The sequence below is a fragment of the Malus sylvestris genome, chromosome 15, assembly GCF_916048215.2.
Source record: "Malus sylvestris chromosome 15, drMalSylv7.2, whole genome shotgun sequence".
In the NCBI taxonomy this organism is placed as follows: Eukaryota; Viridiplantae; Streptophyta; class Magnoliopsida; order Rosales; family Rosaceae; genus Malus; species Malus sylvestris.
The window spans coordinates 50387633-50406621 of record NC_062274.1 but is presented as its reverse complement, the minus strand read 5'-3'; the positions used below and the strand labels follow the sequence as shown (position 1 = coordinate 50406621).

General features: G+C 37.3%; 1 protein-coding gene across 2 annotated transcripts; it reads right to left on the bottom strand.

Moving 5' to 3' along the window:
• Nucleotides 1–206: 206 nt before the first annotated feature.
• LOC126602267 (V-type proton ATPase subunit G-like) lies at nucleotides 207–17833 on the bottom strand. 2 transcript variants are annotated; one of them, XM_050269100.1, is made up of 5 exons: nucleotides 17681–17833; nucleotides 17032–17139; nucleotides 16815–16915; nucleotides 16490–16644; nucleotides 207–580 (listed from the first exon to the last, which is right to left on the bottom strand). In XM_050269100.1, the coding sequence occupies exons 2-4, from the start codon at nucleotides 17117–17119 to the stop codon at nucleotides 16501–16503; spliced, it is 333 nt and encodes a 110-aa protein (XP_050125057.1). In that variant the 5' UTR covers nucleotides 17120–17139; nucleotides 17681–17833; the 3' UTR covers nucleotides 207–580; nucleotides 16490–16500. The 2 variants fall into 2 exon arrangements, with proteins under 2 accessions (XP_050125057.1, XP_050125056.1); XM_050269099.1 differs by lacking the exon at nucleotides 207–580 and adding an exon at nucleotides 16124–16373 and having other exon boundaries at nucleotides 17681–17829.
• Between the last annotated feature and the right edge of the window lie 1156 nt (nucleotides 17834–18989).

Sequence of the window (18989 nt, the reverse complement as noted above, 5' to 3'; positions counted from 1 at the left end):
ATTTCGTAAACTTTTTTTAAGGGTACGAACCATCTATATTTCAATTCCTCATTCATATAATTTGCAAAAAATTCTAAAATCATCAAGTCATTCACTTGTAGTGAAATAAATAGATGAATATGATTCTATAAAGAAACACTATATAATGACTATCATTTATCCAGCGGTCATAAGATTTTGTCTTTGGCTGATCTTTGATAGAGATTATCTTTGAGAAAAGACCTAAAAGATAAATAGTTAAATAATTGAAATACATTATGGAGAGCCCTAAGGAAGTGTACCAAAAAATGTGTGTCCTCTATATATATTCTGGGGACTTTATGTCAAAAGTGCCAAACAACTCTTATAGTAGTTAGCCTATTGATGTTACCTTAAACGGATATAAGGAATATGAAACAACTACGAGTGAGACCCAGTCCAACAACCCGAGTGTTTGTATTTGTTTCGGTATCAGGCGATAATCTTCAACCATACTTTTCGTAATGTTTTCCTTTCTCGCTAGCACCATCTTTATGCACGATCCGACCGTCAAACTGTGCAACGAAATCATGAGCGAAAGACCGCTCTATCCTCTAGTTATCTTGCAATCGTCGAAAAAAAAAACATTAGAATGAGTGATCCAAAACTTCTTTTTGGAAGTGGACTTTTATTAAATGAGAGAAAATGAAGAAGTTAATAAAGAAGCTTTGAATTGCTTGATTCATTTCAATGAATAAATTAAGTATTTATGCAAAATTTGATTGCTAAAATTAACTAAATTAAAATAGTAAATACTTTTTTTTTTCGAACAAACATATTATCTACAATAAGGGGAGAAGATAAATTACCTCACAATGAGCTTATTTACAATACTAGATAGTTTTAAACCATAAAGAATGCATAGCTTAAAACCTCGAACTCATTAAAACCATTAACTTTTTATGGTTTATAACAATTCTTTATAAGCCATTAGGTTTTTATAGTTTTAAATAATTTATTAATATAATATAATTAATTATTTTGATAGATCCTCCTGGATCATGACTACCCCATTTAGGACACTTGAGCTCTTGATCAAGCTAAATCATGAGATGAGGAAACTCAGTTTCTGCCTTGTCTGGACTATACCACTTTGACTTGCTAGGAAGTTGCCCTGCCAATGCGGAAATTTTCATACTTCCCATGCCTTGTTTCATGAACCTTTTGCTCCAAGATAATGTCCTCTTCCAAAAGATCTTCTCGCTGATCCATCCTTGAGTTATCAATTGAAGGGAGACGAGTGTCTTAATCAGGACCATCATCCAATAGAGATGGTTCAAAGAGCTTCAAATTTTCGGCATTGATGAACGAGTGCATATGCATGTATGGTGGTAGATCGAGTGGGAAGGCATTATCACCAATTTGTTTGATGATTTGAACGGTCCATAGCGGATAGGCTTGAGTTTCTTTCCTTCTCCTTGTAACCGCTCTTTACCAAGGTGTAACGATAATAGGACATCTTTTTTGAAGTTACATGGCACATGATGCTTGTCATGGAGATTTTTGTGCTCGAACATGTTCTTCTCCTTCTTTTCCACTAAGTACATTCTCACTTACAAAGAATACCATATCAAAAGGACTTTGTGGTAGAAAACCCAAACAAACCTCAAATGGATATTTGAGTGTAGAACCATAATGGCTCTATTGAAAGAAAACTGTAACTAAGGGAGACTTTCATCCCAAGTTTTTGGATGTTTAGAATTATAACCCGTTACAAATATACCATAGTCCTATGCTTGAACCTGGTATCCACATTCCCCATATTGACCTTCAAAAATGGCCTAAGAATTGACTATCTCTGTTTGAAATAATCAATGTAGGTAAGCCAAAATGTTTCCACATGTTGGAAAAACAACTTAGCTACTCCTTCTCCAGTAATGCTTTGCTTGCATGGAATAAGAATCACCATCTTGCTGAAATGATCAACAATCATAAATAAGTAATCATATCTAGACTTAGTCTTAAGCAATCTGTCCATCGAAATGTTATCCCAAGGTCGGCTAGGTACCTGTAATAGCAAATATAAACCTCACTTTCTGATGAAAAGCTTCGGTGTGTTGCATAGAACACAACCACCTATATATCAAGAAACGTCAAGATGCATGTTCGGCTAGAAGACATATCGGCGAAGATTCAACAACGTCTTCTCTACCCCAAAATGTCCGGCTTCTTTAGATGTATGAGCTTCACGAACCCACTGCAATCTATTACCATCATCAGGAATGCACAGTTGTATTTCTTCAAACATCAACCCATCTTTGAGTTGAAACTCACTAGTCTTTCCTTGTTGAAGCTTGGCATAAGGGAGTTGAAATCACCATTTGTGGCACCTTTGGTGTACTTCGAATGAACTATCGGCTGAATCTGCATAGCCACCAACAATGCGAACTAACTGGTGCTCGAGGTCTAGATAATGTATCTGTCAACTTGTTCGTTACTCATTTCTTGTACCTGATCACAATATTGAATTGTTGAAGGTAAGACATCCACTTTATATGTCAAGCTTGCTGTAATTTAGATTGTGTAGTTAGACATTGAAGATGTTTATGATCTGAGCGAACCACGACTTCTTTCCCCAACAAGTAAACTCTCCAATGCTTAACTTCTTGATGCAATGCATGAAGCTCATTGTCATAAGTCGGATAGTTCAGCACTGGTACGTCCACTAAACATCTCAGAATGGTATGCAACTGGCTTGCCGTCCTAAAATAATATGACCCCCATGACATAATTAGATGCGTCTTCTTTCACTTCAAATGCTTTCTACAGATTTGGCAATGCTAACACCGGGCCTTTACTAATCTTCCCTTTTGACAACTAGAAAGATTCTTCATGTTTGTTAGACCATTCAAAAATTTTATTGGCCCTTGTGATAGAATGTAATGTTGGAAATTTGAGTAGTTTAAGTAGAAATTTCCTTGTCCCACATTGGCCATTCCCAAAAGATTTTATCACTTTATAAGGTTTTGTCCTTTAAAGAAAGTGATTGGAGTAATAGGCCTGGAGACTAAAATTGGGCTCACCCTTGGGGTTGGGCTTTGGGGTGTAATAATTAATTGGTAATTAATATATAATTAATATATAATTAATATATATTTAATTGTCAAAAGATGGTACATTTGTTACGCGTTATAATTCTAAACATCCAAACTTGAGATGAAAGTCTCCCTTAGTTACAATTTTCTTTCAATAGGGTCATTATGGTTCTACACTCAAATATCTATTTGAGGTTTGTTTGGGTTTTCTACCACAAAGTCCTTTTGATATGGTATTCTCTGTAAGTGACAATGTACTTAGTGGAAAAGAAGGAGAAGAACATGTTCAAGCACAAAAATTTCTCGAATGGATTAAAAAGATTCATTCCAGAGTGGAAGCATAACTGCAACGATCTCAACAGCGATGTATGAGTCTCCATGACAAGCATTATTTGCCATGTAACTTCAAAAAAGGTGACCTATTATGGTTACGTCTTGGTAAAGAGCAGTTACAAGGAGAAGGAAAGAAACTCAAGCCTATCCGCTATGGACCGTTCAAATCATCAAACAAATTGGTGATAATGCCTTCCAACTCAATCTACCACCATACATGCATATGTACTCGTTCATCAATGCTGAAAATTTGAAGCTTTTTGAACCATCTGTATTGGAACCATAGCTTGGTTATGGAACTCAGTAGTATGCTCTTGAACAATTTGCCCAAACCTTTGTCGGAAGTGTTGCCACTTGTACTATCTTTCTTCTTCGTAGTCAATTGGATAAAATTGTTTTCTCAAGATCATCTTGAATTCCTTCTAAGTCAATTCAGTTATATCATACCGTTTTTGGTAAGATTCCACCATGTAAGGGCACGACTTGTAAGTTTCAAGCTTGCAAATTTGATCTTCTAAGAGTTTGAGTAGATTTTCTGCATCAACATACCCTCTGTAAACAGGGATATTGACCTTAAAATCAATTTTAAGGTATCTACGAGAGTTTTATTATGAGAGTTTTAACGAAAAGCCCGCGGTAATGTTCACTTTAACGAAAAACCACATTTTTACACTAAAAAGTCAAACCAGGTAGTATTCATTTTACCTTTTATCTTGTCTTTATCATTAAAACTCAAAGTCTTCAAATCCTTTTCATTAGTTTTCCTTTTTATTTTTATTATTGCCCAATAATTCTTCTTTGTTATCTTCTGTTTCGGGATTGTTGTCATCATCGTCTTCTATCTCTTCATCCTTCCTCTTCTTGAGCTTTTGATGAGTCTCATGTGAAGTGGATGCACTAGAGGGATTTTAAGACTTAAAGCCATCAACAAGTTTAGCAAATGACTCTGTGATCAAAGTTTGAACTTGTTGTTTGAATTTGGTGATTCATTCCTCTCCACTAGATGTTCTATCGGTATTCTCTCCTGTTATATTTCCTCCCTTAGTTCTTGGTTTTCTATGAACCTTTAAAGAACTTGCAAGTTCTGTTGGATAATGGCCAAATTAGTGGCTAACTTGGCATCCACTTTCGGCTATTAAACAAAACAAAAGAATGAAAGACAAAATGATGAGGGAACATCATGATGAGGAGGCATCATGATTATGTTTCCTTGTTTTGTGGCTTTTTCAAAGCCATAATTATTGGTTTTCTTCGGATAGAAAATAAGAGAGAAGTGAGAGCTCATTTTTCTGCAGAGAGCAGGGAGAGTTGCAGAGAGCCCAAAAGGAAGAAGAAGCTGCTGCTTCATTTGGTTAGTAATCATCCACCAAAGTAGTTGTTGTTGTAATAGCTTTGAGCTATATGTATAGAGAATAAATTATTCATTATATTTCTTTCTCTATTTGTTTATGTGGTGTGTGAGAGCTATTGGGTGTATTGGGTTATTTGGGTTGTGAGATTGCCAACACTTTGTAAACTCCCAATTGGTTGATAGTGGATTATTGGGTGAGCTCCTACTGCTCCGATGACGTACTCCAGTTACACTGACTGTTGAGGAACCTCGTTAAAATCTTGGTGTCTTTTATATTTTTGTTCTTGCATTTCATTTGATAAATTTCCTGTGGGTTAGCTTGAGTTGGTTCCATTTGGTTTGGTGCTATCCTAGCACAACAATTGGTATCAGAGCACTGGTTGCTCTTGGGTACTGTCTAGTTGCCAAAATGTCAGACGGGCAAGATGAGAATCCTTTTGGAAGCAGCTCCGGGTTTGCAAGAACTACGGTGCAAAATGCAAAGTTTGAAGTGGAAAAGTTTGATGGCACAAACAACTTCGGGATGTGGCAATGTGAGGTCAAAGATGTGTTGGCTCAACAAGATCTACTTGCCGCTTTGGGAGAGAAGCCAGAAGCTATGTCGAAGCCGGGATGAGAGAAATTAAATTTGTGGGCTTGCTCTTCAATTCGGTTGTGCCTTGCAAAAACTTAGAAGTATTTTGTGATGCGGGAGACAGTAGCAAGTGTGTTGTGGCAAAAATTGGAAGACAAGTATATGACGAAGAGTGTAGAGAACCGGCTACACTTGAAGAAAAAGCTCTACCGCTTCCAATACAAAGAAGGTACAAAAATGATTAGACACCTTGATGCTTTTAATAAGTTGATTGCCGACTTGTTTGAGGATATTAAGGATGAAGATAAGGCCTTAATATTGTTGAATTCCTTGCCGGACTCTTATGAGCATTTTGTTACCACTATTATGCATGGTAAAGAAACTGTGAAATTTGAAGATGTGTCAAATGCCTTAATGAATTATGAAATGAGGCATAGAGATAAAAATCATGATAGTACCTCTGAAGTTTTATTTGTTAGAGGTAGATCATCAGAGAGGAAATCATCTTCTAGTAGGAAAAAATCACAGTCTCGACCTAGAGGAAACTCTAAAGGTAGAAAACCTTTGGAAAGGGATGAATGTGCCTTTTGTCATAATAAGGGCCATTGGAAGAAAGATTGTCCTAGATTGAAGACCAAAGGCAAAGAAAGTTCTGAAGCTAATGTTGCTGAGGTTGAAACAGATTTTTCTGATTTTACTTTAACCACTTCCTCATCATTTGATTGTGCTACTAAATGGGTGTTAGATACGGGTTATACTCATCATATGACTCCTCACAAGGATTGGTTTTCAAGCTTGAAAGAGTTTGATGGTGGCGTTGTGTTCATGGGAGATGACAATCTTTGCACAACAAAAGGGATTGGTACAGTTCGTTTGAAGTTGCATGATGACATGGTTAAAGAGTTGACAGGTGTTCGGTATGTACCGAATTTGAAGAAAAATCTTATTTCTTTGGGTACTTTGGAATCCAAGGGCTTCAGGTTTCATTCAGATGGGCAGACATTGAAAGTTACTTATGGTGCACTTGTTGTGATGAAAGCTCCTCGATGTGGCTATTTGTATTTATTGCAAAGAAGCACTATGACAAGTGAAACATCTGTAGTCTCAGAAAATATGGGCACATGCGATTCTGATACTACTAGAATGTGGCATATGAGATCAGGCCATGTCGGTGAGAAAGCTCTACAAGGGCTTGTGAAACAAGGTCTTCTAAAAGGTGCCACGACTTGTAAGCTTGATTTCTGCGAGCATTGTGTCTTGGGGAAGCAAACTAGAGTGAAGTTTGGTACTGCTGTACATCAGACGAAGGGCATTCTTGATTATGTGCATTCGGATGTTTGGGGTCCTACAAAGACTCCCTCTTTGAGTGGTAAACATTGGTTCGTGACCTTTGTTGATGATTATTCAAGAAGGTCTTGGGTCTACACTATGAAGCACAAAAATGAGGTGTTGAGCATTTTCTTGGGTTGGAAGAAAATGGTTGAGAACCAGACTGGAAGAAAGATTAAGATTTTGAGATCGGATAATGGTGGTGAATACACATCCGACCCTTTCTTTAAAGTTTGCAAAGAGGAAGGGATTGTGAGACATTTTAGTGTCCGAGGAACTCCACAACAAAATGGAGTTGCAGAAAGATTGAATCAAACCTTGCTTGAGAAGGTTAGATGTATGTTGTCTCAGTCGGGTTTAAGCAAGTCATTTTGGGCAGAGGCAGTTAATTATGCATGTCACATCATCAATCGGTTACCCTCAACTGCTGTTCAGGGTAAGACACCAATAGAGGTATGGACTGTAAAACCTTCTTCTGATTATGACTATATCCGTATTTTTGGTTCACCTGCTTATTTTCATGTGACTGAAAATAAACTTGATCCTAGAGTCAAAAAGGCTATCTTTATTAGTTTTAGTAGTGGTGTCAAAGGTTACAGGTTGTGGTGCCCAGAGATGAAAAAACTTGTAATCAGCAGAGATGTGACATTTGATGAAGAAAGTATGTACGAAGGCTCTGAGAAGAATGTGAAAGATGTCCAACAGGTGGAGCTTGAGAAAGTTGCCTCTGGTACTTCAAATCCTATTTCCGCTGATGTCGAAGCCACTACAAGTGAAGAAGTTGGAAACCATGAGGATGTTGAAGAAGTTGAACTTGAAGCTTCTATTCAAGTTGAAGAGCAAGTTTCACCTCAATAGTCTATTGCCAAGAACAGAGAAAAGAGACAAATTACCAAGCCAGCTCGGTATAGTGACTATGTTTCTTTTGCTCTTCCTATTATCACTGATGAGATTCCATCCAATTTTGAGGAAGCTATTGAGAGTGAAGAAAAGGAGAGGTGGTGCAATGCCATGGGTGATGAGATGAATTCTCTCTTGAAGAACAAGACTTGGGAGTTAGCTAAATTGCCTAAGGGCAAGAAAGATATTGGTTGCAAATGGGTGTATGCCAAGAAGGAAGATGCTGATGAGAAAAGCAATGTGAGATTCAAAGCAAGATTAGTTGCTAAAGGGTATGCACAAAAGGAGGGCATTGACTACAATGAAATCTTTTCTCCGGTTGTGAAGCACTCCTCAATTCGCATTATGTTAGCTCTTGTTGCACAGTATGATATTGAGCTTGTGCAACTTGATGTGAAGATAGCTTTCCTACATGGTGATTTGAATGAAGAGATTTATATGTGTCAACCGGATGTGTATATAGTGAAAGGGAAGGAGAATTTGTTTTGCAAATTGAAGAAATCACTTTATGGCTTGAAGCAATCTCCAAGGCAATGGTATTTGGGGTTTGATAAATTTATGAGAGGCCAAAATTATTCTAGAAGCCAATATGATCATTGTGTGTACTTCAAGAAGTTGCAAGATGGGTATTTCATTTATTTGTTGATATATGTTGATGATATGTTGATTGCCTCAAAGAATGTTGAAGAGATTAAAAAATTGAAGAAGCAAATGAAGAATGAGTTTGAGATGAAGGATCTTGGTGAAGCGAAGAAGATCCTTGGCATGGAGATCACTAGAGATAGAGCGAAGGGTTTGGTCAGTTTGAATCAAAGACAATACCTTAAGAAGTTGATTCGGAAGTTTGGAGTTCATGATTCAACCAAACCGGTTAGTACCCCATTGGCTCCTCATTTTAAATTGAGTTCTCTACAATGTCCTAAAACTGATAAAGAGAAGCTGCAAATGAAAAATATACCATATGCAAATTTGGTTGGTAGTTTGATGTATGCAATGGTATGCTCTAGACCGGATATTGCTCATGCAGTTGGCATGGTGAGTCGATATATGCATAATCCAGGTAAAGAGCATTGGCAAGCAGCTAAGTGGATATTGAGGTATCTCCATGGTACTCGAGATGTTGGTTTATGCTTTGAGAGATGTGACTCTGGTATTGGTCATTTTGCAGTTGGTTATGTTGATTCAGATTGTGCAGGTGATCTGGATGGAAGAAAGTCTACTACAGGCTATGTGTTTACTATGGCTAAAGGGCCAGTTTGTTGGAGGTCCATTTTGCAGTCGTCTGTTGCCTTATCTACTACAGAGGCTGAATATATGGCAGTTGCTGAAGCTATAAAGGAGACCATTTGGATACATGGGCTGATTAGAGATTTGAGGGTTGATAAGAAGCAGGTGGAGGTGCATTGTGATAGTCAGAGTGCCATTTATTTGGCTAAGTATCAGGTTCACCATGCGAGGACCAAGCACATAGATGTGCGTTATCACTTTGTTCGTGAAGTTGTTGGTGAAGGAGAAATCATTCTCTAGAAGATTCCAACTAAAGACAACCCCGCTGATATGTTGACTAAGGTTGTTGGTGTAGCCAAGTTTGTTCATTGCTTGAACTTGGCTCACATTTTGCCTATATAAAGAAGGCGATGAGCAGTAGGAGTTTTGGAGCATTTGGCTCGGCATGAGTTGTTCTCTTGCTAGTTTTTGGGAGTGTTTTTGTGTTGGTTGGCTTATCATGGTGATTTTGGAATTTGGCCAAGGTGGAGATTGTTGGATAGTGGCCAAATTAGTGGCCAACTTGGCATCCACTTTTGGCTATTAAACAAAACAAAAGAATGAAAGACAAAATGATGAGGGAACATCATGATGAGGAGGCATCATGATTATGTTTCCTTATTTTGTGGCTTTTTCAAAGCCATAATTATTGGTTTTCTTCGGATGGAAAATAAGAGAGAAGTGAGAGCTCATTTTTCTGCAGAGAGCAGGGAGAGTTGCAGAGAGCCCAAAAGGAAGAAGAAGCTGCTGCTTCATTTGGTTAGTAATCATCCACCAAAGTAGTTGTTGTTGTAATAGCTTTGAGCTATATGTATAGAGAATAAATTATTCATTATATTTCTTTCTCTATTTGTTTATGTAGTGTGTGAGAGCTATTGGGTGTATTGGGTTATTTGGGTTGTGAGATTGCCAACACTTTGTAAACTCCCAATTGGTTGATAGTGGATTATTGGGTGAGCTCCTACTGCTCCGAGGACGTACTCTTGTTACATTGACTATTGAGGAACCTTGTTAAAATCATGGTGTCTTTTATATTTTTGTTCTTGCATTTCATTTGATAAATTTCCTGTGGGTTAGTTTGAGTTGGTTTCATTTGGTTTGGTGCTATCCTAACAGAACAAGTTCTTCTCCCAAAGTTCTGCGTTTGCCGTGAGTCAGGACCATACACCACCGTCACCCTTTTCGAATTTGATACTATGATACCACTTTAGGAATATGGAGTCTCGACTTCTATTTGGAAGTGAACTTTTATTAAATGAGAGGAAACTAATTAAGAAAGGAAATGAAGAAGTTAATAAAGAAGCTTTGAATTGCTTACAGAATTGCTTGATTCATTTTAATCAATAACTTACTTATTCATACAATACTTGATTACTAAAATTAACTAAACTAAAATAGTAACTAGTTTTAAACCATAAAGAATGAATGGCTTAAAACCTCAAACTTGTTAAAACCATCAACTGTTTACGGTTTATAACAAATTATAAACTATTGGGTTTTTATGGTTTTAAGTAATTTAGTAATATAAATAATTAATTATTTTGGTAGATCCTCTTGCATCATCGAGTCGCCTTCAACAAAAGCCAAGTTTCTTCACCATAGTTCTTTTCCAAGCACACAAAACCACAAACTATCACCTCTGATGTGGACAGTACGTATTGAGCTCTAAAATCATATGTTGAGCAGTAAGTTATAACCACTAAAAAAAGCTCTCCTCGACAAAAGGTGAGATGGACTACAACCACGAAGACTCTTCTCGATAGAGCAAGAGAGCGATCACTACTAGAACTAATGAGAAAATGACAAAGAAGAGTTCACAAATGATTGCTGCTGACCCCAACCTTTGGCTGGTGTTAGGATTTTTTCCCTTGCAACTTTATATTTCAAGCAAGTAGATTACATAAGTTTTGCTTTGGATTTTGCTAGATTTTGTAGTCATGTTTAACATGGAGGACTAGAAGAACTGGACTGACTAGCTAAATAACTAGATTTCATGTGCAATAAAAAGATAATATAATATTAAACTTGTATTCTATGTTGGAGGATTAAGATGGTGTATGTTTCTAGAAGGTCGATGCCGAAAACTTACTCTACTAATCCCATCAATTTTTAAATTTAACAGGCTTAGCATGGATAAGTTTTAGCCATCAGCCTTCTAGAATTACTCCATCTTAATCCTCTTGTTGAATTGTAAGTCTATAGTTGATTAGGAATAAGTTTTTGTATTAATGTGTGTATGCACTTGAGTTAAAATACCAAGTGAGAAGTTATATAGTAGTAAGGCTAATAATGCCAGGTGTAATGATCCTAGCAACTAGCTAGATGAAGGGTTGATGTTGCTTTGTAATGAGAGAGAATCCATCTTGGATTCTAACGATTAGTTAAGCACCAGATGAGTGAGTTTTGGAGAGAGAGAAGCAATTGAATATGCTCTGCAATATTCTGCAGAGAGGAAGAAACCATTTCTGAAATTCTTCTTTGTCCATCCTTCATTCTTTGTTCTTCGATTGCTTGTCTTATAACCAAACTTTGAACCAAATCACAACAATATAAACATGACCTCAGAGCTAGGTTCAATCATCTGAGCCTGGGCGTAAATCTGTGAATTCATTGAGCTAAATCGAAGCTTACTCCAAGCTCGGTGAAGAGAAAACAACTTATTCAGACCAAAGATGTCTGGATCTAGAGGCTCGGAAGTGAGAGCTCCAATTTTCTCCGATGAGAACTACGAGTTCTGAAGAATCAAGATGGTGACAATTTTCAAATCACATGGGTTGTGGAATCTAGTGGAGAAGGGAGTTAAAATCTCCGATTCGAAGAAGAAGAAGGTTGAAGGATCATCAGAGGATGATGGAGATGAAGAAATGGCTGTTGTGTTGATGAAAGATGCAAAGGCTATGGGAATCATTTAGAATGCTGTCTCTGATCAAATCTTCCCATGAATCGCCAATGCCGAATCAGCAAAGATGGCATGTGATTTGTTGTATGGAGAGTACCATAGTGGTGATCAGGTAATGTTTGTGAAATTTCAAAATCTGAGACGTGAATTCGAGGCTAGAATGCGTGATGATGAAACTCTGTCTAGGTATCTTACTAGGCTAAATGACTTGATTAATCAGATGAAAATGTTTGGTGAAATTCTGTCTAATAAAAAACTTGTACATAAAGTTTTGATTAGCCTTAGTAAACCATATGATCCTATATGCCTGGTTATTGATAATACAAAATGTTTGGAGATCGTAGAATTGCACGAGATTATGGCAATTTTGAAAAGCCAAGAGCAACGGTTTGATTTGCACAGTGTTGACACCACTGAGAGAGTTTTTGCTTCACTCTCTGTGAATCCAAAGGAAGAAAACAAGGGTGGCACTTATTCTGGTTTATCAAGATTTCAAAGAAACTGGAATTCAAAAGGCAAAAAATGGGAATCAAAACCAAAGTTTTAGCAAAAATCTTCTGTGAATACTTATAAGAATATGAATGCATCTTAGTCAATGAGTCAAGAGGTTACAAAGCCTCAGTGCAAGGTGTGCTCTAAGTACCATTTTGGTGAGTGCAGATACAAAGGGAAACCAAAATGCTTCAATTGTTATAAGTTTGGGCATTGGGCTAGAGAATGTATTGTAACTAAAATAGTGCAAAAGGCAAATAAGGCAAACCAAGGAAGTGACCGGGAATCTGTTTTATGCTAATAATGCAACTATTAAGACCAAAGTAAATGGAGAGTGGTACATTGACAGTGGTTGTAGCAACCACATGATAGGAGATGTGGAATTGCTTGTTGATGTTAGAACCAATATAGTTGGCAAAGTTCAAATGCCAACTGGAGATCTTGTGAATATTGCAGGAATGAGATCCTTGGTTATTGATACAAATAAGGGCAAAAAGTATGTTAGAGAAGTAATTACCTCCCTGGTTTAAAGGAGAACTTGCTCAGTGTTGGTCAAATTGATGAGCATGGATATTTTTTGGTGTTTGGTGGTGGAATGTGCAGTGTGTTTGATGGTCCATCACTGGAATGTTTGGTTATGAAACTAAAGAAGAAAGTGAACAGATGTTATCCATTGACTCTACTACCTGAGAATCAGATTGTCTTGAAAGCTAGTGTCACTCACTCTACAGAGACTTGGCACAAGAGACTCGGGCATTTACATTTTGGTGGTCTTAAACAATTGAGAGACAAGGAAATGGTGCATGGTTTGCTTCAGCTTGAAGACTATAATGGAGTCTGTGAAGGCTGCCAATATGGAAAACAACATAGAGAAGAGTTTCCAAGAAATCAAGCGCAAAGAGCAAATGCTTCACTTGAACTCATTCATGTTGATCTGTGTGGACCTATGAAATGACTCAATTGTTAGAAATAAGTATTTCATGCTGTTAATAGATGATCTCACCAAATGACTTGGGTCTATTTTCTAAGATACAAGTATGAAGCATTCAATTGTTTTAAAAAGTTCAAAGCTATGGCAGAACTACATAGTGGATTCAGGGTTAAGTGTTTGAGAAGTGATAGAGGAGAGGAGTTCAAGTCATTTGAATTCTATCTATTTTGTGAAAATGAAGGAATACAAAAATAGTTCACTCTTGCATATACTCTATAACAAAATGGAGTAGTGGAGAGGAAGAACATAACTGTGATTGAGATGGCTAAATCCACGTTGCATGAGAAGAGGATGCCATACTATCTCTAGGCAGAAGCAATTCATACATCAATGTATATCTTCAATAGATGACCCACAAGGGATTTGAATAATGTCACACCTTTTGAAGCTTATTTTGGGAGGAAACCATGAATTGCACACTTGAGAGTATTTGGTGCACTGTGCTATGTACATGTTCCAAGTGAACACAGACATAAACTTGAGCCTAAAAGCCTAAAAAGGGTATTTATGGGATATGCAACCTGTGAAAATGGTTATAGGGTGTTTGATCCAATATCCAAGAAACTAGTCTTGTCAAGAGATATTGCATTTAATGAAGAAGCTACTTGGAATTGGGAAGAGAACTCAGATTCACTTACTTCCACTACTGGAAGTTTTACTTATGGTGACACAATCACAGAAAGAAGTGACATAATGGTGTTGTCTCCTACATCATTTGCATTACCTCCATCTAGAAGAGTTCTGAGTGTTGAAGAATTTAAAGTTCAATCTAAGACATATGTGAACAAGCCAAACTTGAGTGAAATGCACACTCAAGGATTTGATCATACACCACTGAAGTGGAGGAAGTTGGATGAAGTGTTGGCTCAATGTAATATGTGTATCATGGATCCAGAGAAATATGAAGATGCTAAACAAGATGAGTCCTGGTTAAAAGCAACGAAGGATGAGTTGTTCATGATTGAAAAGAATGTTACTTGGAAACTTGTTGACAGACCAACTGAGCAACCTGTTATAGGAGTTAAATGGGTTTACAAAACCAAGTTAAATCTTGATGGTTCAGTGTTGAAGAATAAAGCAAGGCTGGTGTAAATGCCTATGCATAAAAGCCTGGTTTGGACTACAATGAGACCTAAGCACTAGTTGCTAGGTTGGATACTATTAGAACCTTAATAGCCTTAGCTACACAAAAGAGCTGGAAATTGTATCAGTTAGATGTGAAATCGGCCTTATTGAATGAAGAATTACAAGAAGAGGTCTATGTTGAGCAGCCTGGAGGTTTTGTAGTCAAAGGCAAGGAGAACAAGGTGTCCAAGCTTCACAAGGCTCTTTATGGTCTAAAACAGGCTCCAAGAGCCTGGTATGGAGAAATTGACACCTACTTCTCATAGTGTGGTTTCGAGAAGAGTTTGAGTGAACCAACACTGTACATAAAGACAAGGGAAGAAGATATCTTGATTGTCTCTATCTATGTGGACGATATAGTCTACACTGGCAGTTGTAAATCAATGATAGAAGAGTTCAAGGAAGACATGAAAAATAAGTATGAGATGACAGAATTGAGACTTCTTCATTACTTCCTTGAGATAAGAGTGATTCAAACTAACTCGAGTATCTTCATTCATTAGAAGAAGTATGCAAGTTCCTTGTTGAGTAAGTTTGGTTTAAATGAAGTAAAGTTTGTTACAACTCCTCTTGTAGCAACTGAGAAGCTAACTAAAGATGATGGAAATGGATCTGCGAGTGAGGAAATGTATAATAGTATTATGGGAAGCCTTCTATACCTCACTGTAACAAGGCCTGACATAATGTATGCAGCAAGTCTATTGGCTAGATTTATGCACTGTTCTACTAATAGACACTATGGAACTGCAAATAGGGTACTCAGATATATCAAGGGAACCTTGGATTATGGCCTAGAGTACATCAAGGGAACCTTGGATTATGGCTTAGAGTATGTGAAGGGCAGAAGAGCTTGTTTAATTGGCTACTGTGATAGTGATTGGGGTGGTTCATTGGAGGGCAGCAAGAGTACATCAGGATATGCATATTCCTTTGGTAGTGGTATGTTCTCTTGGGCTTCAGTTAAGCAAAACTATGTTGCACTTTCAACTGTAGAGGCTGAATACATAAGTGCATCAAAAGCGACAACTCAAGTTGTATGGCTGAGGTTTGTTTCGAAGGATTTTGGAGAATTGCAAACTGAAGCAACTCCTCTTCACTGTGATAACACTTTTGCCATTGCCATTACAAAGAACTCTGTGTTTCATCAAAAGAACAAGCACATTGACAGGAGGTACCATTTTATCAAAGATGCATTGCAGGAAAACATCATTGACTTGGTTTATTGTCCCACATAAGAGCAATTCAACTTTAGACTTAAAGGGGAGTGTTGCATTGTAAGTCTATAGCTGATTAGGAATAAGTTTTTGTATTTATGTGTGTATGCACTTGAGTTAAAATACCAAGTGAGAAGTTATATAGTAGTAAGGCTGATAATGCCAGGTGTAATGATCCTAGCAACTAGCTAGATGAAGGGTTAAGATTGCTTTGTAATGAGAGAGAATCCATCTTGGATTCTAACGGTTAGTTAAGCACCGAATGAGTGAGTTTTGGAGAGAGAGAAGCAATTGAATATGCTTTGCAATATTCTGCAGCGAGGAAGAAACCATTTCTAAAATTCTTCTTTGTTCATCCTTCATTCTTTGTTCTTCGATTGCTCATCTTATAACCAGACTCTAAACCAAATCACAACAATATAAACACCTCTAACTTACTAGAAAATTTTAAATTCTTCTTCGGTTGTACATAAAATCTAGCATCTAGTCGAGTTCTGCATATCAAAGGGGCAGTATTCCTTGGACTATTCTGTTAACAGACCCAGGTTGTGTGCATGCAAGTTGTCTAGAGTAGTATGCTCCTCACTCTTTACCCAAATTTGAATCTTCATCCCCGTAGTCTTAATTAAATTTATTAGAATATCATTTGAATAAAAAATAAATAACCTAATAATTTTCAAAGTTGAAGAGAATACTAAACGTTCTCTCAAAGTCTTCCACAACTACAGCAAGCTAAGACATGCTTCAGTGAGATGTAACAAGACTGAGTTTGGAATATTAGCCGGACTGCTAGTTATGCACTTTATTCCGGATTCTCTCGCTTTGCTTTACACATATATATTGTAACTGGATAAGAAGAAAACCCAAAAACACAAATTAATGTAAGAATTGAGAAGTTGTCAACTAAATACTAAAGATAGTGAGTTATCATATCACATAATTAACAAATGAGTTCTACAAACCTGCGGACGCTTCAAGTTTTCACAGTTGTGACATACTTAATAAGCATGCCGACAATATCCGACTGGACCTTTGAGGCTGACTCTTTCAAGTTCTTAATTTTTGTATCAGTTTCCTCTTCAAGCCTTTTCACATTGGACCCAGAACTCCCACTTGACTGCAGAAATTAAATAGCTAATCAGAGAAACTTATCATACATTAGGATCTCAAATTCATTGAAGACCCCTCATGTGTTTGTTATCTCATTTAAAAAAGGATCACATTTTTTTTGGGAACAATGGAGTGATCATGATATATTTGGGTAGTTGAAGTAAGACCAGTTAGTACATCTGAAATTTTCTTTTGGTGCTCAGCCTCCATATTCGTGCGATAGAGTTGCACTTCCCTATCAGCTTCTTCTTTAGCTTGTCTCAAGCGTGCCATCTTTGCTGATGAACGTAACATTATTTTAGAGGATCCATGTCAAGATTTAAAGGGAAAAAAAGAACAAACTGACATGAACATAAAGACAATGGAGGAGAAATTAGCATAAGCATGCATTTACAGTTTCTAGCATTGTTCACAATGTGTTGAGCATCCTGTTCTGCTGTTAGCAACATCTGGATGCCTCCTTGTCCTCTAACCGAATCCATGGTGACTATATATACCCTACCTGAAAAAGGAAATAATTCCATAGGGATTTAGAGTATTAGTTTGTAGCTTCTGACTAGCATGTAAACAATCAAGAATATATATGAGAGATGAGCAAGAGAGTTAAATAAATGTAGGCGGTCTAGAAATCCCGAATGAACTATCACTATCCGGAACATAAAAATGCACCAGCAAAAGCTCCTACAAGTGTGCAATATATACTGGTTCTTCTTGAACAAACTAGCTATTGGATGTGTTACTTGTTTTACATAAACCGGAAGAGACCTCAAGTTTAAATTTTCCTCCGTCAATTAATGAAAAATAATAATAAAAAGATCAAAAGAAAAATAATAAAAAAAAAATCAAAATCTACAAATCTTGTTCTTGTGCAACAAAGGTGGATGACTCAAAGATATTACCTCTAATTCATGAACAGATACATGCAATGGATCATATATATTATCCTAAAAGTAGTAGCTAATCTCCAGAATAATTAATTAAATATTATATACATGTATATATGGGAAAAGATGATTAAAAAAATTATATGACAGTAAGAATACCTGAATTTCTGCCTTATTGAACAGAAACGAAAAGTTCAAAACCTGAACGAAAAAGATATATTGCCGAAGTCTGTTATCCTTATAAATTACGCTCTCAGAAGGAGGAATGACAATTACTTTGAGATTTAATTAAGTTGGAGAGGAGAGACTCCATCAATAACGGGGTTAGGTTTCAATTTTTGAATCCAGGTCAAAGCCGTTTATCTGTATACGTGTAAGTAATATATTGAGTTAAAAACTACCAGCTGAGATGGGAACTAATTTTGTTGAGAAATTACTGGGTCCTCATACGATCATACCCATTAACCACAAATTTTTAGTCTGTTTTTGCTCACTCCTTAACCCAAGATAACCGTTACCCCCCTCAAAATTGTGCCACGTTGTCTATTTTAACTAATGATAATTACCTATGCATTTAATTAAAAGCAATTGACTCAGTTATCCTATTTTCTTCCTCTCTTTTTGGCTTACGGCACAACTCCACTCTTCCTATCAATAGTCTACTGCAACAACACAAAGAAGAAAAAAAACGATGAGCACTGGCTAGAATTGTTTGAGAAAACAAAGATAGAAACTTAAACAAACTAAAAAATTAATAAGTAATAACAAACAAATAAAAAGAAAATTGTCAATAAATTTAAGATAAAAAATAAAAGAAAGAAGAAGATAGATCTTTATCATTTACTGAGTAATCGTGCATGCAGAACGATGATGACTTCTTTACCAATTTTGTTGCCATCCCCTCCTGGAAAGGGCTACCTTAACGAGACGACCAGAGGGTGCGCCGCCATTAAGAGTATAAGCCACCAGAGTAAGGGCTGCCGTGGGCATCGGGGGTCTTCCGAAGGGTGGTGTGATTGTTAGATCCCACATCGTTCAGGGGAGAGGATCCTCTATGCCTTATATGTACATGGCCACCTCCATATAGCATGAGGCATTTTGAGAGTTCATTGGCTTCAGGTTCCATATGAACTCCGAAGTTAAGCAAGATCACGCAAGAACAATCCTAAGATGGGTGACCTACTGGGAAGTTCTCGTGTGAGTTCCCATAAACAAAACCGTGAAGGTGTGGTCGGGGCCCAAAACAGACAATATCGTGTTACGGCGAAGGCGGGGCCCGAGATGTGGTGGAGCCCAGGTTGGAATGTGACAATTTGGTATAAGAGCCACTCCGTGGTCGGAAGTGTGCCGACGTGACAATTTGGTATAAGAGCCACTCCGTGGTCGGAAGTGTGCCGACGAGGACGTTGGGCCTCTAAGGGGGTGGATTGTTAGATCCCACATCGCTCAATGGAGAGGATCCTCTATG

What these genes read in the sequence shown, in the direction of transcription:
- LOC126602267 (XM_050269100.1), bottom strand. Translation starts at nt 17,119, where the DNA reads ATGGATTCGGTTAGAGGACAAGGAGGCATCCAGATGTTGCTAACAGCA. An exon ending in TGTGAACAATGCTAGAAACT is followed by an intron (nt 16,916 to 17,031) that starts GTAAATGCATGC and finishes TACGTTCATCAG; the next exon opens with CAAAGATGGCACGCTTGAGA. An exon ending in ACCAAAAGAAAATTTCAGAT is followed by an intron (nt 16,645 to 16,814) that starts GTACTAACTGGT and finishes TAATTTCTGCAG; the next exon opens with TCAAGTGGGAGTTCTGGGTC.